The 24,846-nt window shown below is 43.7% G+C and overlaps 1 protein-coding gene across 1 annotated transcript in view; it reads right to left on the bottom strand.

Annotated features, from left to right (window-relative positions):
- Positions 1-24,846, bottom strand: part of LOC116463555 (carbonic anhydrase-related protein 10) — a 516,700-nt gene that overhangs the window by 18,102 nt on the left and 473,752 nt on the right. Inside the window, exon 5 of the mRNA XM_032146709.2 lies at positions 3,751-3,846. Coding sequence (XP_032002600.1) covers positions 3,751-3,846 — 96 coding nt within the window. The remainder of the gene's footprint in view (positions 1-3,750; positions 3,847-24,846) is intronic.

A 24,846-nucleotide genomic window follows, 5' to 3' on the forward strand; every position in this document is an offset into this window, starting at 1 on the left:
AGTGAGACATAAAGAGTACCCAGAATAGAGGTATAAGGAAATGGGAAGAAAAAAAACTGAAAAGTATCACTGCTCGTTGTTGCATGAATTGAGTATATCATAAGCCATGTAATTCAATCAACCATTCATCCATCCATCCATCCACCCACCCACCCATTCAACAAATATTTGCAGAGGGTCTATTATGGGCCAAACATTGTACCAAATGTTCAGGGATCAGTTGCCATTTTATGCATATGCCCTTATAGCTTCAAATTCCTCCTTTGGGAGAAGAAACCAGGTTGCCAGGAGCTCCGGTAGGGAACCATCATTGATGAGACTGTGATGTGGCCCCATTTGCTCAGCCTTTTCCGGGGTACCATTGTTCATCCTAGTCATTTCTCTCCCACCTTGCTTAGCTCTGCTCTGTAATTTACGCCTCAGTGGCTAATCAGATGTTGCGGCACGTCAACATTTTAAATCTGATTTATCTGAGGGTTGGTAAAATTGCAGCAGATGATGATTATTGTTAGATAAGCAACAGGTAATTTTAGCTTGGAGAAAGCACACACTGTTTATTTTCCCTCCATCTGTCTCTCTTTTTGCGGTTTCCTGGCTGTGTTGTGGTAAGACACACACCAAAGTGAGCTTGGTGAGTGACAATGCCCGGTGGAGGTAAAAGTCCACCCCTAAATAGAAAAGTCCCAAATTGAATACTGTTGCTCCCCTCAGTGCTATATTCAACATCTACTTTGACATCCTCTTCAGCCATTTAAAAGATAGCTTGAAGCCTGCTCCTGGTGCTGATGCACCCCATGAAAGATGGCTAGGAATATATTGTTGTGGCAGGTAAGGAATCTGTATGTACCTTACTCCCTGGGTGCCTTGAGCTCCTGGTACCTGGTGAGTCTGGGCAGCCCTTGCGTTGGGACCAGACCGTTTTGACCTGATTAAAAATAATTGAAAAATTTCCAAAGTGCACACAGATGATTTGTGGGCTCTAGTGTGTTGGCTGCGTGGGTGAGAGGATAAAATATGTACTTGGTATAAGTGAGCTTAAGTGGGAAGTTAATGGTGTGTGATTGAGCAGCAATTACAGCCAAATCTCAGTTCCCTGTGGTCACAGCAAGGGTGGGGGATTTGTGGAGGACAGAAATAAATAAAACTCATAGATAAGCAAGTATCTCCTTTTAGACAGTAACTCCAATTTTTCTACGGCTCAGCTCTTAGCCAGGGTGATAACTCTAGGGCTAAACTACCAGGATGTGGGACTTGTCGTATCCCACTCCTGGCCACCCTGCTGGGAAGGGAAGGCAGAGAGTTCAGAAGGAGGGGAGGACAACTACAAGAGGCTGTGCACCCTTAGGGACCAAGAGCTTTTTTCATCTTACTTCTGGATACCAGTGCCTAGCAGAGGGCTGGCCTGTAGTAGTACCTCATGCTCCATCAGAGTTTTGAGATGAGTGAATGGTCAGTCACAGCTTAAATAACTCATGGTGGAGTTGATTTTCTGGGAGTTGATTATATGGAGGGAAGACAGAAATGTTGTGGCTTATTTTGAGATCTAGCAAGAAAGCTGCAGGTCTGCTCAGGAAAAGAATGGCTTCATCCCTAGGAGCTAAACTGACCTGAGAAGATGCAGGAGCTAGTTATTATCCCTTCACTGACCTCAGGGTCTACAGCCTAAGTTTCTTTCAACAGCCTGTGGGCAAGCAACTAGGACCTGCAAATCCCAACTGCTGGTCATGAGCTCGGTAGGAATGAACGTTTCTCTAGGAGCTTGTGAAACACACCAGTAGTTTGTTTTTGGCTTCCCAGTGTATCCATCACTCTGTCAGCTGTCATGTGCCTGTGCTTCCAGAATGACAGTCACTGACTCAAGCTTTCAGCCATGTGAGGCAAAGTCAGGACCAAGGCCAAGACACTCTCCAAAGGACAGGAATTGCTGGGGCAGGCAGGATTTGTGCGGGGCAAGTCATAGGGGGAAGTGAGCTCCTGGACACACATGACAATATTGTGACCTATCTATAGGCTTCACGCTGAGTGCCGCCCAGGTTGAATGTACAAATTGGTTATCAATGCCATAATCAGGGCTTGATTAAGAGATACAGGAATTTGCCCTGTGCTTATGAGTAGCATGGGGTTATGGGGAGCGTGGGAAGAATGTTTTAAAATGTCATTTGCTCCCTTCTTGCCCTCACTTGCTCTCTCCCAGCTCTATCGGAGAGACATAGAATGAGTAAGCCATTCTTTCATGAGTATCAAAGTCAGGGAAGACTTGGATCCTCTCCTGGCTGGGCTGTTACAAGCGACATGAACTTGGGTGAAATGCCAAAGGTTCTCTGAATAATTTTACTCATCTGTAAGATACAAAACGAATGCCCAACCTCTGAGTTTATTACTAAACAATCAAATGGATGTAAAATACATATCATAGTGTGTGACATTCAGAAATCTACTGTTTATTATTCCAGGGTTTGTGATGATGCCAGGAGATACCACTAGGATCTGTGCTGGGACCAGTTTCCTTTGAGATGTCATGTCAAGTATCACAAAGGCATGAGAGCCTAAAAATATGCTTCCCTGGCCAAATGTCCCTTCCTGTCTTTGTTAATGACAAACCAGAGGAAGTTGAGGTTAGTGGCCAGGGATAGCAACATGCCATGGATGCCCCGTCCAGCCCCTGCCCAGTGCATAGGTCTGCCCTGATCTGACCGAGGGGAGGGTGAGGAAGTTAGGAGGGGGCATGGCACGGATGACCAGGGAGGGTGAAGTGCCTATTGCACGGGGTAATGCTTTTGTGGGGGCGGGGAGAGGGAGTAGTGCCCCAGGTGCCCACTCTGAGTAATAATGATGTCATCATGACAGCCCTGTTAAAATTCCCTGGTGGCAAATCCTGGGTTTCTATTGATCATCTTCATCACATTCCCAATTCTGATTGGGGCACTTTCTCTAATGATCTGGCCAAAACATCCCCAGGGGCTAGCATGGTGACTGCTAATGTTTGGAACTGCCACACATTGCTTTTTTTTTTTAATTTTTATTTTTCTAATTAGAAAAGCAATTTCTTTTTTTATTAAAAAATTTGCATACCTGCTTCTCTCTACATCTGCTAAAATGTTAAAGGTAATTAGTATTTTTTTTAAACAAATTAGAATGTGCTTGGTTGGAGATTTTACGTCGTCGTTGTTGACTGTTAGGGAGACGTGGAGTTTCCTCAGATTGTCGTAAAGTCAGTGTGGGTAATCTTATTACCAGGGATGCTTATGAAGGAATGGGAGAGCGAGAGAGAAAGATGATGCTCAGAGCAATTGTGAAGAAGCTGGAAGGAGCTATTTAGTGCAGTACCTGGAGGGGAGAACATCTCACTCCTTCCTATGTTTACAAGAGGCAGCTGAATGGGGAACAGGACTTTAATCCGGTGGGGCATTAGTGAGCCACCCGCCCTTCTAGTATTACATCCTTCTGATTTGACTGCATTAGGTGGGTCCTAAAGCCTGTTCCTGGATCCAGCCCCCTTTTTCTTTCTAGGACAGAAGCTGCTTGAATCCTCAGGCCCAGATGCTCTGAAATGGAGATTATCATTTTTGCATCTCACTGCAGGGGACCTCATTTTTCATAAATCTCATGTATATAAAAGGCACCACCCCATAGTTTTCTTAAGCATGGATAGCACCCCTTTTAATATTTCTAACTCCAACAGAGACCGTAAATTGGTATTCCGATTGAGGTGGGGATGGTGAGAAGAACGAAGGAATGCAAGAGACTTACTTTTATAAATATAGAAACTACCACCAATCCATTTGGACTCTTTGCAGCTTCCGTGACATTCGTGTATAGCTCATGGTTATAGTGGATGAGCTGCACCTGGCAGGAGGGAAAAACAAGAATCAGGACAATAATACAACATTAAAAGGTATGAGGCATAGCACTTGCCCCTACATAAGGGTGAACTGCAAAAGTATATTGAGGAACAATTTGGAAGACAATTTTAATTGAAGGGATTTCAGAGGGATATGTGTGCGTATGTGTGTCAAATGCATGTACACGCACACAAAAACACCCATACATATTTGCAGATGTTTTCTGGTAACAAGCATGCTTTGAATAAGCTCAGAGCCCATCTGGCTCTGGCTTCATCTCAGGACACTTCCCCTAAAGCGTGTGTAGAGTGAATTTTCCTTATTAGGAACGGAACTGCCCTGTAGAGGTGGACGTTGTATCCCTGCTGCACCAACAGCTGCCACTCGCAGCCAGTAAATCTTCCTGGCAGCCTCGGGGCAAACAGGGAGCTGTTAGGTCCTGAGTCAGCCATGACCTGGGATGAAACTGGCCAGCCTGCAAGATGCAGTAGTAGCTGATGGCTCAGGCTTCTGATGCACCAGCCTGTCCCGGTCATCTGGTTGTATAGGACTTTATGTCCTCCTCATTCAATAAGGATCAGTCCACCTGCTGAGCCTTTTTCCTGTTACTTTTTTTAAATTCATTTTTAAAAACTGTGTATAAACATACATATATGTTCAAATGGATGCTCCAGCAATTTTTAGCCACCTGATCAAGTTACCCCACATCATTGGGATCAATTGTTTCCTCTGAAAAATGGATATGATGATCTTTCCTTAAAATTCATGTCAGGGCTGTGATTTTAAAATAGTTTTTCTTAACAGTATGGAAGCCTAGTTTTTTTTTTTTTTTTTTTTTTTTGAGTTGGAGTCTTGCTCTGTCACCCAGGCTGGAGTGCAGTGGCGCGATCTCGGCTCACTGCAACCTTTGTCTCCCAGGTTCAAGTGATTCTCCTGCCTCAGCTTCCCAAGTAGCTAGGACTACAGGCGCATGTCACCACGCCTGGCTAATTTTTTGTATTTTTAGTAGAGACGGAGTTTCACCATGTTAGCCAGGATGGTCTCGATCTCCTGACCTCATGATCCACCCACCTCGGCCTCCCAAAGTGCTGGGATTACAGGTGTGAGCCACTGTGCCCGGCCAGAAGCATAATTTTTTAACAAATTAAAATACAGAAGTAAAACATGATGCCCCCCCCAACCACCTCTTTCTGATTCTAGTCCATGCTATACATACAACTATTAACAGTTTAGTGTACATCCTTGTGGTTACTTGTTTTGTGCTTATAAATCACACAAACACACATAGGGTATAAAAAATTACAAATTCCCTAGTCCACAGTAAGTGTTAAAAAACAGAAAGGGATGATTAATAATTATGATTCTGAATTTGATTTTTTAAAATTTAAAAGTAGTTTGTAGCTATCTTTCTAAGCCAATGCATATAGATCTCCCCAAGTCTTCCAAATAACTGTAGAATTCTCAGTTGCACAAACACCCTTCTCACTGGCTTTCAGGTTGTTTCCATTTTTTTGTCTCTTATAAAATATCTTTCTGTAATGGTGTTAGCATTTTCCACAGGCTGATTTGAGAATCCAATAAGGTAGTGCATGTAGAAGTGATTTGTGACTCTGAAAGTGTAAGAGAGTACTCATTATTGCCAATATCTTGAATTGCATTAAAAAAGGTGAAGTTTTAGAAGTTGAGAAATGTGATGATCAAAAAAGATGCTTTTCCTTGAACTTTGAAAAAAGGAACCATATCTAATCCAGTGGTTTGCGACCTTCAGTGTGCATCCAGATCACCTGGGTGCTTTTAAAGCCCACCTGTGCCTGTCTATGCCTTCTCACATTCTGATTTAATTGATTGGAGGTGATACTTGTATTCATCAAAAGCTTACCAGCTAGAGGGAAGTTGGACTTGAGAACAAGTGGAACATAATGAACATTAATATCCCATCAATGCCTAATCAGATGGACAGTACCTTGAATCTGAGAATATCCTGAGCCTCCTGAGGTGTAGTGGAACTTCTCATGAAGAGAGCACATGTTACCGCTGCTCTTGAAATATCCCATTTGCTTATTGCTTTTTCACCTATGAGTTTTGCCAGTGGAGATGGATGACTCTACAGTAGCTACTCTGCCATCAGAAAGGCAACCGCAGGCCAGGGGTTGCTCTGCCACCGCAGGACTGTTAATCCCCCCTCGCTTGTACCCCCACACAACCAGGACTTTCTGCAGGTGGAGAAGTGTTGCCAGGTGGTAGAAGAACCAGGGACCGGGAGGTTCTCGCACACTCAGCACACCTCCCTTCCAGCGCTGAGTAAGCTTCTAATGAGAACAAAACACACCCTGCCATCTGTTAAGTTCTTCCCACTGATACAAGTGACCGACAAAACCGCCAGGGGATGTGCCAGTGCTTCCAGACATGCCTTGAAGTTACAGCATGTTCTGAACACCAGAGCATGGACGTGAAAGGCAATCCAGTGGAGTGATCCTTCTGTCCAGCTTGCAAGGCAGAAAAAGGCAGGAAGAAGGCTCCTGGGCCATGGGCTGCCTCACAGGGTGGGGTTCTTTTGGGAGCCAGGAACTGTAAGAAAGGAGCTGGCAAGTACAGGCCTGAGGCTGTGCTTTAAGCTTGAGTTAACACATTTAAAACTTTGATCTGAAGTCATGCCTCCTCTCTGTTCCAAGGTGAGTTGGCTATAGGGTTCTGACATCAGGAGCTTTGGTTTCTATTAGTAGTTGTTGATGGACTGTCTATTATGTTAGGTTGAACCACATGAAACTGATCTTTTGCTTTACAAAACTGGTGAATTTATAGTTAATACATTCTAAAAATAAAGCTATTTTGAATATGAGTTTTGAGCATTTTCTTTCTGACCCCCAGTCAGATGTTAATAAGATGACACAGTGCTTGGCTATTCAGTGTGTGCTCTAGGGACCAGCAGCAGCCACAGCATCTAGGAGCTTGTTAGAAATGCAGAATCGGGAGCCCCATCCCAGGTCTCCTGAATCAAGATCTGCATTTTCTCAAATTCCTAGTGATTTGGATGCATGCTGAAGTTTCAGAAGTGCTGCTATAGCAGATACTGTTGGCTGGTGAGCAGAGTCCTGTTTTGTCTGGCTGTTTACCCCTTCTCCACTTCAGTTTGGGTGGGTTAAGGAGCACATGCATCACCTATGTTGGAAAACAGGCTGAGTCCAGATCATAGGACCTCTGGAATGTCAGCAATAGAAAGGCTTTGAGCAGGGGAATGAGATAATCAGCGTGGACTGTAAGAGGGCAGATTGGAGCCAGGAGAAAATAGAGGTGGGGGCTGGGGGGTATTTAATTTCAGATGATGGCTATTAAGGCAGAGATGTGCTCTATAGGCCTTTGCAGTTTATAGAATGTGTATGTTTGTGTGCTGAAGAGGCACCAGGAGATTCCCCAGGCAGCAGAACATCTAGGAGCAACAGAAGAACCCAGGAGACAGCTTGACAGTCACCAGGCTTTTTGTTCTCAGTTGTAAGAACACAGTTTGGGCATCAAAGGTAACCTGGGACCTGTACCAGTTCATGCACCAACAGCAGGGCTTAACCATGAAAAAGCGCTGCTTCCTTTCTACTGCCTTCCAGGTCTTTGTTGGTGGTGATCACAGTTCCTGCAGCTGTTGCCTTTGCTCTGCCCTAGCCAGGCACAATAATGCCAACCCAATACCCACTAACCACTCACAACGTGCATGGGTCCAGGTGGGTCTGGAGAAAAGCAGGGTTCACTGCTTTTCCTACCATGACTTTGGGCCTGGGGAGCAGCAATGTGCAAATCACATCCTGCTAGGGACAGAGTATCAGATTGGCCGATGGGTTCTGAAAGTGATGCCTGTGGATTTCTTTTTGCAATTTATAGGTAACACTTTTAAATCTCAACCATAGAAAGTCTGAATTTTGAATAACTTAGATGGGCCCTAAGCTATACCTTAACTGAGCCCCAAGTTTAAGGCTTATGCAGAGTAATCAGAGTGTCTGATGTGAAACAGATGATCAATAGGTGATAGTTCAACTGTCTGAGCAAGTGCACGATTTGACTAAGACTGCAGGGACAATGAGAGCAAACTCTTCAGGGGCTAATGACGACATGCTGATTAAACACCAAGTTCAAGTTCAAGAATTTAAGATATTCATTAAAGAGATGCCTTGAGGGCTTCTGCTAGTTTAGTTGGCATTACCATGTGAAAGGGCTAAACCTGGATTCCTGGAAATTATTTTATAATCTTGATTTTTAAAATTAGTTTTAGGCAAGTATCCTCCTAGAGAAGCTTCCTGGAAATGCAAGACTGAGAAATGGCAGGAAGTCTTCCAGGGAGAATACTACCAGTCTTGTCATGATGCTCCCACATGGCCGGTGCCATGATCCAGTGCATTCTCTATATCTAAGTCCTCCATGATCTGATGTGACTTGTCTTCTCATCTCAGAAAGGCCACCTAACCTCAGTCCTTTACATGGGCCTGGAATTCGTTTGTTCAAAAAATCTTTGAGGGCCCACTATGTGCTGAGGTCAATTGGAATAAGACTGAGAATGTCTTTGTCCTCCTTCCTAGAGATAGTTTCAGATGGTGGCAAAGATAGCTTTGAAGGAAACAAAACAAGATTTTGACTTACAAATTGAAAGGCAGTAGTGGAAAGAATGGGGGACGAGGATGCAGAAGTGGGAGCAACATTCTGCAGTATGGTTGGTGAAAAGTCTTTGGGTAGGCTAACATTTGAGCCAAATTCTGATGACCAGGAGCCAGGTATGGGAAGATCAGAGGGAGGCATATCACTTGTAGAGAACACAGCCAATGCAAAGAGCCTGAGATAGGGACAAGCAGCTAGGAATGGCTGGGAAAGGATGAAGGTGGCTCAAGATGGGACCAGTTCATCCAAGGCTTTGTAGACCGTGGTGAGGAGCTTTGATTTTATTCCAAACACAATAGGAAGTCACAGGTGTTAAATAAGAAACCAACTGATCTGATGTGCGTTTTTGAAAGATCTCTCTGGTGTAGAGGAGGGCAAAGTGGGGACTGAGGAAGACTTGCCTACCCTTCTTTACGTCATAGTTCAGCTGGGATTGTGCCCAATTCCTATGACTATTTGAGTTCACACTCAAGCACATGCTATTTTGCAACTATTCTTTTTGTGTCTTATCTTCTCCAGGACACCTTCCATGAAACACTGTCTCTGAACACCAAGTGCAGCTCCTCTCTGCTCTCATGATGCTCTCATCCAGGAGGCAAGTTTGTGATGGTTACTTTTATATGGCAACTTGACTGGGCAAAGGGATGCCCAGACAGCAGGAAAAACATTAGTTCTGGATGTGCCTGTGAAGGTGCTTCTAGAAGATATTAGCATTTGAATCAGTAGGCTGAGTAAAGAAGATCTGGCCTTATCAGCGAGGGTGGGCTACATCCAATCTATTGCAGGTATGAATAGAATAAAAAGGTGGAGGATTATCTCTTCCTTGAGCTGGGACATCCCTCTTTTTTTGCCCCCGGACATCAGAGCTCCTGGTTCTTGGGTCTTCAGATTTTAGACTCTGGGACTTACACTAGCGACCACCTCTCTCCTTATGGTTTGGGATTGGGAATTATACCATCAGCACCTCCTGGTTCTCCAGCTTGCAGACTGCATATTGTGGGACTTCTTGGCTTCCACAATTGTGAGCCAATTCCCACAATAAATCTCCTCTTATATATCTGTGTATATAGCCTACTGATTCTGTTTGTCTGGAGAACTCTGACTAATTAAAATTCAAAATACTTTGCAACCAAAATGGAATGGGTACTGGGTGATCAGAACAGATGTAAACCATAGACGCCCAGTACAGTCACATGAGTGCTGAATATCATTGTCAAAGTTAGTCAGCATCACCACTTTTGATGATCATTACCAACATTTTTCGAGCACCTCTTTGTGCAAGAGATGATGCCAGCAGAAACAACTCATTTAATTCTTGAAAACTTCTATGAGTTAGTGCCATTATTTCCATTTGAGTCATGGGGACATCAAGCCTCTGAGGGATAGAGGCAGAGCCGGGATTGTGCCCAGTTCCTGTGACTATTTGAGTTCATACTCAAGCACATGCTATTTTGAAACTATTCTCTTTGAGTCTGTGTCTACTTTTGGGTAAACATCTCAAGAGCATGGGTATCCATCATCACATCCCTGGTGATGGGATTTGGCTCAGAGGAGATGTTGGCAAGCATTTGCTGAATGAATACCAATTCTGCATCTCATAGAGTCTTAGAAGGGGTCTTAGAGGAAACCAAGGTCTTAGTTCTCAGCCCATGACTTTTAAAAATGAAGAAAATGAGGATCAAAGAGGAGCCATGTCTTGCCCATGATTATACAGCCATTCATAGATCCAATCATTCAACATGTGTTTACTGAACAACTCCTAAGTAAGGGAGGGTGATATGAGGAGAAATTGTATTGGAAGGCAGGAGAAGACCATGGAGAGCTTGGCAGGCCAAGGTAGGGGGTCTTGATTCCATCCTAAGGGTAACGAAGAATTTCACTTATGTCCTAGAATTTTCTTAGGACCAGAGGCAAAGCTTCTCCTATGCACTTAATTGAAGTGGAAGCCTGAAAACCATTGGCCTTTGGTGACCAGCTTTCAAGCTAACAGACAAGTACTCCTCTGTGTTAAATAAGCAGACCTGCTGCAAGCAGGCTTCCAAGTTGACACAAGCCACACTTGTCATAGGTTAAGCTGGGAGCAGCTTCAGTTGCACAGGTCTCAGAGTTTTCATTTTGTGGTAGCAAGGTGATGCACTAGTGCGTGCCGGGGGCTGCTCACTCACCCCTCATGCCTCAAGAGGGCAACAGGCTGTGTTCTCAGACCTCAGATCACCTTTCTCAGCATGATGCTCCATTTTTGTGAACGCAAAAGAGCAGCCTTGGAACAGAAGACCACACATGGCGTTCAGAGTGACTATGCTATCACCTTACCCCCTGCTTAAACACCTCAGTGGCTTCCTCTTGCCTGTAACATAAAGATGCACATCTGGGGCCCTGGCTTTTCTAACCACGCCTCCTTGTTTTCTGTGCTCTGCTCAGTGTCTTTCTTTCAGCCTCCCTTATATACTGGGCTTCCTCCTTTCCTAGAACATGTGCTTATTCTGTTTCTTATGCCTCCCTTCCCTTAAACAGAGAAGGGAGGGAATAAACTTCCCTCCCTTCACTGTTTGACTCCTACTTATGAACTCCTTTGTATCTCAGCTCAAGGGTCACCTGTTGAGGGAGATCCCCATGATCCACTCTCATGGCACTCTGCACTTTTCAAAATACATATCACAGTTTTATCTTGACATTTGTTGTGTGACTGATGAATGCTCACCTCTTTCACTAGACTTTAGGCTTCATCCAGGCACGGGCCCTATCTTACTGGCCCCTGTGACATCTCCTATACCTGGTACATATTAAATGTATCAAGGCAGAAATAATTGTTAAATGAATGAATGAAGCAATGCAGGCTGTCTATTGTACAATGAAGTGTGATGTCCCAAGGGACAGAGAGAACGAGGCGCTTGGCTGAACTGGTTAAAGAACAGTCTGGAATTCCAAAGGGTATCTCTAATGGGAACCAAGACACTGAGTATCACATTGGGCTGTGTGGGTCGCAAAGTCTGGTTTCACCCCTGGGTACCATTACGTGAGCAAGTCTCTCATCTATAACAGGGATAGTAATAATAATTCATAATTAATACTCATAGCACTGTGTGATGATTCTATAAAACCGAATATAAAAGAGCACTTAGCCCAGGGCCTGGCATGCAGTAAGCATTCCATAATTAGCTACTATTGTTGTTATGCAATATTTATTATACAAGCTAGATAATACAGCCTTCAGCTTCTGCAGAAATAGGGGTTACATATGTGCAGGTCTCCTTTGTGGATCCAACATTGAGTCTGTTCTCCCAAGGAAACTTGAGGAAGGTGTCACCTATTGGGGAGCACCCACTGTGTTCCAGACACTGAATGAAGTGAGAACTTTTAAAGAGAAATGCATTCTGAATGGCTCATACTGTAATTCGAAGGTCAGCAGACTTTTTCCTGTAAAGATTCAGATAGTAAATATTTTTATCTATGCCGACTATATAGTACCTGTCACAACTACTCAATTCTGCTTTTATAGTATGAAAGCAGTCATGGACAAAATAGAATGGGTGTGGCTGGGTTCCAGTAAAGCTACAGAAACACAGCGTAGGCTAGATTTGGTCTGTGACTGTAGTTTGCTGACCCCTGCCAGTTTAAATTTAGGAGACGAATAAAGAACTTCCAGGCATATATTTTCCAGTAAGTGTTCTATACAGATAGGAGGGAAATATATGTTGAGAGAACCTAAGCATTAAGCTCTCCCTTCCCTTTAAATGATGATGATTACTATTGTCACCTTTATACAGTCCTTTAAACTTCTCAAGGCGTATTCAACTCAAATGAGCTGAATTCTCGTCAATGTATAGGTCCCAAATGCCCACCCTATGCCAGATCCCAGAAGTCCAGAGATGAATGCTGTATATTCCATAGCCTAAAAGAGCTCACCCATATTACCACATTTGTTCCTAAAATAGGTGAAGCGAAGACATTAAGGCACAGAGATTAAGCACCTCTTCTGAGGTCACACAGACAAAAAGTGACAGTGACTATTCATTTCACTTCAGCGTACGCAAATAGTTTTCTTTCTACAAGAAAGTAAAAAGGAAAGATGTTCTGTATTCTGTATTTGAGGGGAGATCACATTTCAGCAGCTGTTGCTGGAACAATTATAAGCTAGAACTTTTTTATAGAAAGTCATTAACAAGTTTGTCTTTATGCATAAGAGCACACACAGTCTGCAGAGAAGAACACAGTTTGATGGCTACCAACCACCACATTCTCACCCTAAGGTTTGGTAATTATCATGGGTCTGTCCAGTGACGAGATTTTCTGCATTGTAGGCTATGGAATGCAATTATGGCTAAAAATAAAAAGAATTTTCCACAGTTTCATTGACTGAAGATCCCCAGATGTGGTCTGGCTATCATACCAACCTAGAAAACCAGAACGAAATGTAATTATTTTCCCCCAAAAGATAACAAAAGTTGGATTTTAAAGCATGTTTTTCATCAAGTTGTATGGGAGTTTGCACAAACGTAGACTGATATATTTGGGTGCAGGATCATGCTGGAAAATGCAAGACCTTGAGCCTAGTCAGATACCTCTTCTGTCCAAGTAACGTGGGGCTACTTAGCCCCTCTGATTATTTTTTTATCCATAATATAGGGACGCGTCTAAGAATTGTCATGAGAGTGAAACAAGATAATCAATGACACAGTCTTTCAAGAACTTGGCAGGGTATAAGTAAACAAGATAAACAGATGAGATAACACACATAAAGAATCAGGGAAGTTCTGTGATGCTTTTTTTTTTTTTTTCCTGAAACATTCTGAAATAGCTGTTTCTAGAAGCCAACTTTTCTTCTATGATCCTTTCCCCAGAGCATCTGTATCCTTCCACTTCTTATTAAAGAAGCTGCTGAAAGCCAGAGTGGGATGAGCCTCCTGCAATGTCTAGATCCTCCCAGAAGTGACTTGTAGGCAGTGGCTGCCACCATCCAAGAATTAAAGTTGAAGTCTGCAGGTCCTTTTGAAACCTCTGCTGATTTTAGTTAAGCCTATTTCCTCCCCATGCTCCTACAACCTCAAACTCGTCCCAACACAGGGCATGGATGAGGAGAGTTTGGCTCTGGCTCCAAGTCCTGGGTCTTCTGGTCTCTTTGAACTTCAATTTCTTCACAGGCAAAACTGTGATGACAACATAACCACTCAAATAATTGTGCTGATTAAATGAGCCAAAACATGTAAATGAGCTCAGGTGTACATGGGATAAAGGAGGCTTCAAATGCAGTGCCTGGCACAACGTAAGCCCTCATTAAATGGGACTTGCAATGATTATTAGAAACGTCTGGCTGCTGGGGCTCCGATAAAGGGAGAGGCCCTAGAATGATGAAGTGACGTGTTAAGTTCCATAGATAACAAAGTCAGGCCATTCACACTTTGGGACTGTATTTCTTGAGAGTCCATATATTATTCACGTTTGTATCTTACTTTATCTTATTGTCAGATGACTACCAAGAAGATTTTGCTGATCTTTTCTTTCTGTAGCTCGTATTCTTGTATTATGAAAATAGATATACTGAACATGTCTCATACTATATGCCTTTCTCTTTTAGGATTGTTGCTATTTCTGTGGAAGAGTTTGTCCCATGAGAACCACTGTACTGGTATGTGTAGGGCATTTTTGTTAAATATTTATTAAGTCATTCCAGATCCCACATAAATAGTATTAATAAAGGCTCGCTTGGTTTTAATTATTGTAGAGATGTAATGTTATGTAGTTCATTTGAGTTAAGGCAAGAATTATTTTTGGTCATCTCCTAGCCACAAAAAAGCATTGGTCTAGATGGGTTTACAAGTATATTCCAGCAGATATTTGAGGGGAAAATAGGCCAATGTCTTTTGCGATCATATATGCAAAAAGCCAAAATTAATACTAGCCAGTGGAAAACAGCATTACAAATAATTTATTACAATCAAGTAGGGCTCGTATCAGGAATTAAGGGTTAATCAATGCTGGAGAAATCTTCCAATGTGATCTAGCACATCAGTCGAATGAAGTAGAAAAAAAGGGCCATGAACATGTCAATATGGACTACCTATATTTAGATATAGCTAACCAAATTAACATCCATTTTAGTGGAATTACTTCTCACTTAAATGGATGAACTATACAAAAAAAAATAGAATCTAATGCTTCAACCTGATGCCTGGGATGTCTTTTGCCTGAGGTCTGAGCTCTGGAGTGAACAAGGAAGACAGCTTCTAGATGATCATGAGACAGTTTAGGCCAAAGCATGTCTCTGTGATGCTGAGAAAGGCTCTGAAAGCTTCAGCAATGTGGTGTCCAGAGGGCAATGTGATTGAATGATATTTCAGGAGACCACAATGCAAGGTTTTATCCTCTTCCATTTATTCATAAAGGTTTATAGCTTCACGGGTATAGATATAACTAAATTGAAGAGGAATGTGATTTGTCAAATATCCAGGGGCAATGACTCTCAGTACCTGCAGTAGATGCACACAAAGGGGTTGACTGAGAAGACTTTTCTAGCTCACTTCACAGTTAGTCCCCACCCTGGAGGAAGGAAAGACTGAATCCTCACGTACTGCTTGCCAAAGCCCTCTTATTCACTCAGGGTTAATTCAGAAGAGTCACTTTAGGTGGCTACTGTCCTAACAGATATATTCATGGAAAATAGACACATAACATCTATTAGATAAGAGAGGAGGGTTTTCTCTCCTCTCATAAATGAAGCTGCACAGCAATTTGGATAAAATGTTCACAAAACTAGGCTTGGTTTTGTACACATTAATTGCATAAAGTATGATACTTAATAAGCAGAAACACACACTGGTTTATTTCAAAGCCATTAAACCTGCAGTGGATTGACTGTGGGGGAAAGAGCACAGGGCTGGGAGTCAAAGGGGCTGAGTTTGAATGACAGCTCTGCCACTCAGTAGGTAGGTGTGCTCAGTGAGTCACTGCCCCCTTTTAGACCTCAGGGTCTTCATCTGGAAAACATGCAGATTTTAAGGACAGGGTTTTGTCATTCTTCTAAAACACTGATGGAAAATATAGGATGTTGCCTCTTGAGTTTCCATCAAAGTCAACGAAGTTACAGTCACACGTTGCTTAAAAACCAGGATGCATTCTGAGAAATGCGTTATTAGGTGATTTTGTCATTGTGTGAACATCATAGGGTGTACTTATATAAACCTAGATGGTATATGGTATAGCCTATTGCTCCTAGGCTACAAACCTGCACGGCATGTTACCGTACTGAATACCGTAGGCAATTGTATTGCACACAGTGGTAAGTATTTGTGTATCTAAATGTAGAAAAGCCTCAATCAAAATATGATATTGTAGTCTTAGGGGACCACTGTCACATAGGCAGCCTGTCATTGAAGGAAATGCTGTTAGGTGGTATGTGACTGTATGTAGAATTGAAACCAAGTATTCAAACCGAAGTTTCAGTAGGCAGCATGTTTATGCCTGGGGTTGCGAATAGATGACTACGGGACCAGGCTTCTTGTCTCAACAGAGAAGAAGGCTAGGCAAAGACCATGGCCAAAAAATATGATGTGCAGCTTAGGCCCAGGGTCTCCTGGCAGCCACTTTGTGACTTCTGGTTTCTTCATTTGATCGTGCTTAGGTCAAATCAAACCAAATCCAAACAAATCAAAATATCTCAAACCTTCACTCACTGATTCTTCCAACAAACCGATATGTGTTTTCCATGTGCCAGGCACTGTGCTGGGCATGAGGAGATGAAAAGAGGGAAGATCTTAGAGGCAGTAGGAGGCACATATGCAAGTGTCCTGTAGCATCGTGGAAGACCATGTGTAAGAGGAAGAGGCTGGAGCCCAGAAGGGAAGGGGAATGAGGTAGGCTGACCCAGGAGAAAAAGGTAAGGACAGACCACATTCAGTCTTGGAGACCCTGGTAAGAATATTGCCTTTATCCTCAGAACAGTGGAAAGTCATCCAAAGTTTGAAGATGGAGAAAGGGGGTTGTATGTGCAGGGGTAGGGAATGTTGATGACAGCAGCTTTGTTTCTGACACTCGATTGAAAACTCTAGAGGGAAGTGACCCTTTACTATAGCGCCTTTTCTCAATGTGGCGTCTGATTCTTCCAGAAATCACATTACCAACTGCCTGCCAACTTTCCCCTATTCCTGCCCTTCCAGAGCCTGCCTAGGTTCTTGGTGAGCCAGGTATTCGTAACCCTGGAATCAAATTACCCAAATTTAATAACCTCTCTCATGTGCCAGTACTTGACAAGTAAAAAGTAATTTGAATATCTGAGTATTAGTATTTTAACTATACAAGGCACCACAAATTAGTGATTTTTTTAAATAAAAAAGCAAATAAGAAAATGATGTATCAATTCAGATTGCAGGGAATAGGAAGTCCCAACACAGTCTTCTGAAAAACTGGGAAAAGCATCCAAGAAGATTATAAAAGATGAGTAATGAGCACAAAACAACTTTTGGCGAGCACGGGAAAGTATTAGCTTATTCCAAGAAACAAGACACATTTCATCCAATTATTGGAAAATAAATGGCAAGAAAAACCAAACACCAAGGAAGTACCCCATTCATGTGGAAAAGTATAAAAGCAATGATTCAGGAACTAATTTGAACAATCCAGGGATAGTCACATTGATTCCAGCCCATTGCTGCAATTTGAAATGAAGCCAAATGCCAGAGGACAATGAGATCTGTTTTACGGGCTCTTACATGCCACATAGGAGGGAGGGAGCCACAGGAACACACCACATCGAAGAAGGAATTGTGACTTCTGATGGAAGGGCTTTTGGGCCAAGTTAAATCTCAGAATCCAGCCTCTCCCCCTGCTCCCCAGACAGTGTTGCTAGAGGTTAGTGGACAGTGGGGTCTGAACAAGTCTTCACTGTGTGTGATTTTGCCCCTTGCTTGCAGGGCCTTCACCTTTGCACCACTCCCACTAATTGCTTGCAGTACTTCCATCATGACGTCAATCCCAAATACCTCCTACCCATTTTAAAACAGCCCTTGTGGTATGTATGTGTGTGTACTGCCCAGATGGAGGGCTGTGGCTAGGAAAGTCAGTTTCCTTATCTGTAAATTGGAAGAATGATTGATAGGTTCTTGTGCTACACATTTCTGCTGAGCAAGCAAAAAAAAAAAAATGACCTTGGGTTAGAACATCCTTCCTGCTGCACCCTGTGTGGTCATTCAGTGTCACTTCTGTGCAGGATGCAGCTGGTTATTTTCTCTCCTAGTGGATTTTGTTTTACAGAAGGATCTTTGGTCCTGTGACTGAAAGGTGAGTTGGGGGTGACAGTGGGGAAAGGAGACAGAAGGAGGGACAGCCAAATTACAATCACTGTACTGCAGGGAAGTCCAGATGGGGCCCTTGTCCTAAGCTTCCAAAATATGCTCTGGGAGGGAAACAGAGACAGCAGTTTGCTGACAGCACTTGGGAACAGGCGTGTGGGCATTCTATATTAAGACTTCAATATCCATTCCAAGTGTATCTGTGTGTATGTGAGAGCACTGTGGCTTTACTTGGAAACCACTGGTCCCAATCTCTCTGGGGCAGATTCCATTTTTCATTCTTTCCTCCCTATCCTTGTAATCCAGGCCCAACCATTCAGCAAAGGGTCTACCCCCAAATACCATGGCTCCCTCTGGGGCCTCTGTCTTTTGCCAGGGCAAAGGCTGTTTCCAGTAGAACTGGGTCAGCTAGAGGGGAAGATCTTCATCCCTTGGGTAGCCAGAGTCTGAGGCATTCCCAAGGGTGAGTGGGCACAGTGTGGTTCCCATCCACAGAGCAGTGGCATGCATGCCATGCCAGCTACTGTACCAGGGAGGGGCGATTTCAAGAAGAGACTCAGTCTTGGCCTCAAGCATTTCTCAGTCCAGGGAGAGAGAGAAACCCAGCTCTTGCAGGCAGAGCTTTATAAATTATAATGCATCTTCCTGCCCACTTCCTTTCTGAACCCAAACAATAGCCCTTCTGTGAATTAGGCCAGGATGCTTTGAAACTGTCTTTCAGACAGGAGGAGCTGAGGACCCAAAGTGAGTCAGTTGTTTATCAACAGATCTAGACTTAAATCTAGGTCTCTGATTCCCAAACACAGTCTAATTTCAATCTGTAGACTTGGTCAAGCTGCTGCTTTTGTCTGGTGTCCCCTCCTGATATTGAGAGGTGACAATGTGCTAGCAACCCTTGCTTGCTCTCGGGGCCTCCGTGTCCACTCTGGCCACGCTTGAGGAGCCTTTCAGCCCGACGCTGCACTGTGGGAGCCCCTCTCTGGGCTGGCCGAGGCTAGAGCTGGCTCCCTCTGCTTGCTGGGAGGAGTGGAGAGAGAGGCGCAGGTGGGAACCAGGGCTGTGCAGGTGTGAGCCACCGTGCCCGGCCACATTTGGGTCTTTATCCGTGTGGTTTGTCTCTACCAGGAATGGCCATTGTTTTGGCTGTAATTTCTGTTAGTGGAACGCCCCTCCTAAATTGCTATCTCCTCCATGCTGGCCTTCTGGATTTTCCTGTATGAATTTGCTGTCTTCCTCCTTTTGAAATCTTGTAACATTAAAATATGGACTTGACTGTGCTTTCAATGATAGCTTCTGTGCTTGTAGCAGTTCCTCCATAGCCTGTAAGTAGTAAGAGGAGTTAGAAATCTAACCCTAGACTTGCCACTTCATAACTGTGACTTAGGGCATTGAGTTAACCTGTCTGAATGTCATCTTTAGGGTAGAGATAATACTGTTTATTTCCCCAGTTGTTGTAAGAATTACATAAGTTAGTGCATGTAAAACACCTAATATCCACCAGATATGCAATAGGCATTCAGGAATCTTCAGTCACCCATATTCCCACATTTCTTATTACCTCTTCCCCAAAATACACACAGACTGTCACACACAAACAATACTACTGCTGCTACCCACCACCACGATGATGGCTCAATGCCCAGTGCATACAGGATCACAGCATGCCAGCGCTATAAAGTTCCCTAGCAGCCCATGGTTTTAGTCACTGTTTTGCAAATGAGTAACTATCACCTAGGTTGGGATCAGTTGCCCTAAGTGAGTACAGTAATGCAGCTAACATTTATTGGGTACAACATCAAGGCATTGTACTTGGTGTTTTATAAGCATTATCTTATTTGAGCCTCCCAATGAATACCTTATGGGGTTAGGTAATAACATTTTCATCACCCCTGTTTTGCAGAGTGGTGGGGGCCGGGGGACCAAAACTTAGAGGTTAAGTAGTTTACCCAATGTCTCACTTTTCTAACAAGTTGAAGAGCTAGAATTTGGACCCCAGGAGCCCAATATCAGATCCTGGCTCTTAACCAGAAGCCAGAATGAAAGTGAACTCCAGATAGCCTGCGTTATTTTCAGAGTCCTCTCCAGTGTCTCAGAAAGGGCTTCGGAAATTCAGAAAAAGCTCATTTCTTGATTCCCATGCCAGAGCTATTTGCCCAGGGGAGCTGAATTGAACATAAATGAATTCTACCAGCCCAGATCCCTCAGCCTGCCAGTCCCAGTCTTCTCCCGGAATAGTTAAAATGAGTTCCCTGAACTCTGGCTGCTTTCTAGTGGGGAGGGAGTTCCAGTGGCTTTGCAGGAGGGGAGACTTGGAAGAACTCCACCAACTTAGTTTATTCCAAGGCACGCCCAAGAAACGGATATTCTTGACTCCATCTTGGCTGAGACAAAACACACACCTCTCTTGTTGGTCTTTCTGAGTTGAACAGTCTTGTGGCCTTAATGCCTATCACACTGGATGGTTTCAGGAAAGGGCCATTCTTTGCTTTCTTGGTCCATGAATTCAGAGCTGGGTTGAGCAGTGATGAGAAAATGAACCCCCTAGCCCCAGCCAGCCCTGGATCCTCTCTTGTGTTCATTCTCCTTTGGCATTTGGTAAGCAGGAACCTTGATGTCCCAGGTGGTAGAGACAAGGGATGGCCCCAGGCAATTCATACAGCTACCTCAGCTGGTTATAGTGAATCATTGTGTCTGTGCAAGAAGGAATTATGAGCACTCAGTGGGAATTCTGTACTTCAAATAGCCTATTCCAAGTCAAGCTCATTATCCTGCCACCCCCAACTCCACTCCAAATCTCCTCCTCCTCTTCCTTCGTCCCCTACATGGCCATCATCCTCCCAGTGCTACATTTATAGACTTGGGCGCCTACGGAGACTCTTTTGTCTTCCTTATTCATGAGAGCTCATTAGTCACGAAGTTCTGTGAATTTTTGTAATACGCTTCATGGTTCTTGCAACTATTGCTGTCCTCTTTATGCCAAGTGCTACTGCTTCAGATCAGGGCCTCAAGTAATCTCACCTTATTATTGCATCACTTTCTAACTGGTCTTGCTGCTTCCAACCTTATGTCTCTCGAAGCCAGTCTCTCCATAGCCATTGTGATGGCTCTAGGTCTAAACGTTCACTTCCCTGCAAAGGAAATCCTTCAGTGGCACCTTAGTTTCCTCTGGGAAACGTCCAGGCTTTTTTATCCAGCCTGAAAGGCCCACCATGACCTCCAGCTTCACCGTTCACCTCCCTGCCCAGCCCACATAAGCCGGCCATGCCAAGCCACTGCATGGACCTGGCTGTTTGCACATCCGTATCTGTAAACACACCTTCCCCTCCTCCTAGAATGTCCTTCCCCCGAAGTTCATCTGGAAAACTCTTACTCATCCTTCAAAACCCTGCTCGGCTTCACCCTCCAGGTAGAGATGCTCATGCATGCCTCTCTGCCACCATCATGCCCACAACACACCTCTATTAAGGCCTCTACTGCTCCATATTGCAATGATTTGTGTACAGTGCATCTCCCAGGTAAAATGAGAGCTGCTTGAGGGCCAGACAGTGGTTTATAGAAATTATTTCCCCAGGACCTAGCACAGCTCCTGACACATCATAAGCACTAAATAGACTTTGTTGATATAGATGATTTTTCTGAATGGATCCAGCTGATTCCTTTCACAAGCACAACCACTGCAGGGAAGAGAAATAGTCCTCTTACTTAGGAAAAAAAATTACTTGACATGTCTTAACTGTAAAACCCTTGAACAAGCACTTTATCCTTCTCGTGTGGTTACTTTTTCTTTTTTATTGTGTGGCTGTGGTCTGGATAAAGTTGTCTGAGTTTTATTCATTTCTTAACTCTGATTGCTATCTTGCAAGGGGGATGGGATGAAATAGCAAACAATATATTCTAGCTTTTTTCTTTCCCAGAGACATATATAGAACAGCCTCTGAAGAAGTATTAATATTGGAAAAGATGCTATTATCTGCATTATACTAATTAATCCATACATCTACCTGTCATTCTTTCTTTTCTATGGCTTTTCGCACAGCAGTGGTGTGCTCTTCCGCTGCTGGTAAATTGGCACAATAAATCCGGGGGGACCACCTCTATTTCCAGCAGTTCACTTAACATTTTATCACATGGCTGTGGACTCAGGATTGAAGTCAGTTAAAAAGATTAATACCATTTAATACCACCCAGAAGGAAGATGCCAGAAGTCTGTTTAAGGTCCTGTTATTCATGTCTTCATTTCCTTTGTGCGTGTATTGTGATAAGCGTAGCCATCCCTTTTAGGCTGCTGCTAATAACTACTTTAAATGATTAAGGTAACTAGTTATTTCCTGTAAGAAAATTGCTCCGCTGTCATTAACACGAAATTAACATGGCTCCCATTTCATCTTCAGCATACAGCCTGTTGCCCCCCGTTGCTTTAAACAAACATAACTGTCTCCAGGAGGCTGTGTGCTCCTTTGTAAGAGATAAGTTCTGAAGAGGCAAGGAGGCAAGAAAGCGTAGTTTTGCAGAGGATGCTGCTCACGGAGGCAGCTGGAGGAGGGAAATGCATAGTCCCCCAAACTGCCATGAGGTTTGGAGGAGTAATTAGCATAATTGTCATTATTCTGTATGGCCTGAGTAATGTGAATGGGATCCGTGCCCTTTAAAATTCCCAGTTCTCAGCCAGGCATGGCGGCTCACGCCTATAATCCTAGCACTTTGGGAGGCCAAGGCAGGTGGATCACCTGAGGTCAGGAGTTTGAGACCAGCCTGGCCAATATGGCAAAATCCCGTCTCTACTAAAAATACAAAAATTAGCTGGACATGGTGGCAGGTGACTGTAGTCCCAGCTACTCAGGGGAGAATCACTTGAACCCAGGAGGCAGAGGTTGCAGTGAGCTGAGATCGTGCCACTGCACTCCAGCCTGGGTGACAGAGTAAGACTCCATCTCAAAAAAAAAAAAATTAGCCAGGTATGGCAGCAGGCACCTGTAATTCCAGCTACTTGCTTGAACCCTGGGGGCAGAGGTTGCAGTGAGCCGAGATTGAGCCACTGTACTCCAGCCTGGGCGAAGGAGCGAGGCTGTGTCTCAAAAAAAAAACACACAACAACTCCCAATTATCTGAATCAGTGGTTCTCTTAGGTTGCTGCAAAAGCACTTGTGGTTTTGCCATTAGTTTTAAGTTTTAAGAACAAGAACCGCAATTACTTTTGTACCAAACTAATAACATTTTCTCTTACTTGACACATGCAAGACATTCGCATGTGAGAGACACTCCCATCGGAACAGTCTGCTTTTGAGAAGGATCTACAAATATCTTTTAGGGACATGAAACACCGTGATGCTTGTAAGGTCCTAAGTATTAATGGTAAGTCAGCAATGGCTCATTATTGGGAGTCTTGGCACAAATAAGATTGGCTAGTGCTACTTAAGTGGAGTCTGTGAACATGCGTGTACAAGTTTTAGTTTGAGTACCTGTTTTCAGTTATTTTGGGTATATACCTATGACCGGCATTGCTGGGCTCTGTACTTTTATGTTCAATTTTTGAGGAACAACCAAATTGTTTTCCTATATTTTAAAGTTGAGCACTTATGTGTGCCAGGCCCTGAGTTGAAGAGTTCACGAGATAGTGTACTTGGGGGGTGAACATCTAGAGCCAGGAGGAGACCAGAGGGCCAAAGTAGTTCAAGTCATCTTTGGGAATCTGTCACAGTTGTCCTCTCGCTCACTTGCTCTTACTCCTCTACCCCACTCTGAGTGTCTGCTGTGAGTGGCACCATCGGCACAGGCATCACCTGAGAGCATATTAGACATGCAGAATCTGGGGCCCCACCCACACCTGCACCAGCATGTCTGGGGGTGAGGCCCAGGAATCTGTTTTTAAGAAGCCCTCTAGGTGTTTCTGATGATTACTCAAGACTGAGAAGCCCTGAGATAGATGTAGGTGCAGTGTTATCCTTGTTGCTCTTACATCAGAAACCCTATTGGCTGCAAAGTGAGCGACAGATACTGCTTTAGAGATAGCTTTTAGTCTTCTCTAACTTAAATACAGTGAATCATATGCAACAGTCCCCGCTTTTAGCAGGTTATGTGCACCCACTTCACTTACAACTGCAAAACCCTACCATTCCAGGCAGAGTCACCTCGGTTCCATGTCATGTCAGGGGCTCTTAACTTGTCACAGCAGAAATAATCAAGGGTCATCTTAGTAATCCTGAGACTGTGCTCTTCTTTACCACCCAGGCCAGCCTGCAAGTGTGATGATGGGTTTACCACAGAGTAGCCCTCCGTGGCTGCCTGACAGCCAAGAGCAGCCTCGATTTGATATCTGGTGTTTGTTTTAAGCCTTTCCTTTTTCTGCTGTCAGAAGTGGTAATCTAGTAGTGTGTTGAAAGAGCATATATTTTGTTGTCAAACAGACTGGGGTTCGAATTCTGATTCTGCTACTTGAGCCTGCAAAATGGGTTAATAATATCTCCTATGTGGAATAATATTTGTTCAATAAATGGCGGTGATATGGTTTGGGTCTGTGTCCCCACCCAAATCTCGTGTTCAATTGTAATACTCAACGTTGGAGGTGAGGCCTGGTGGGAGGTTAACTGGATCATGTGGACGGAGTTCTCATGAATGGTTTAGCACCATCCACTGGGGGCTGTTCTTGTGATAGTGAGTGAGTTATCATGAGATGTGGTTGTTTAAAAGTGTGTAGTACCTTCTCCCTTGTGCTCTTCCTCCTGCCCCAGCCATATGAAGACACCTGCTCCTACCATCATTGTAAGTTTCCTGAGGCCCCCCCAGAAGCAGATGCTGCCATGCTTCCTGTATAGCCTGCAGAACCATGAGCCAATGAAACCTCTTTTCTTATAAGGTACCCAGTCTCAGGCATTTCTTTATGGCAATGCGAGAATGAACTAATAGAAGTGGTTACTGCTGCTATTAATCATTGCTGATAATTAAAAAAAACCAAATACGTACAAAAAAAGAGGGAGACAGGGTGAAGGAGAGAGAGAGAGAGAACTGTCGTAAATTCCTAAAGACTTTTTGAACTACTTTGGCCCTCTGTCTCCTCTTGGCTCTAGATGTTTGTCATCCAAGTG

Source organism: Hylobates moloch, unplaced genomic scaffold, assembly GCF_009828535.3.
Source record: "Hylobates moloch isolate HMO894 unplaced genomic scaffold, HMol_V3 SCAFFOLD_41, whole genome shotgun sequence".
Classification (NCBI taxonomy): Eukaryota; Metazoa; Chordata; class Mammalia; order Primates; family Hylobatidae; genus Hylobates; species Hylobates moloch.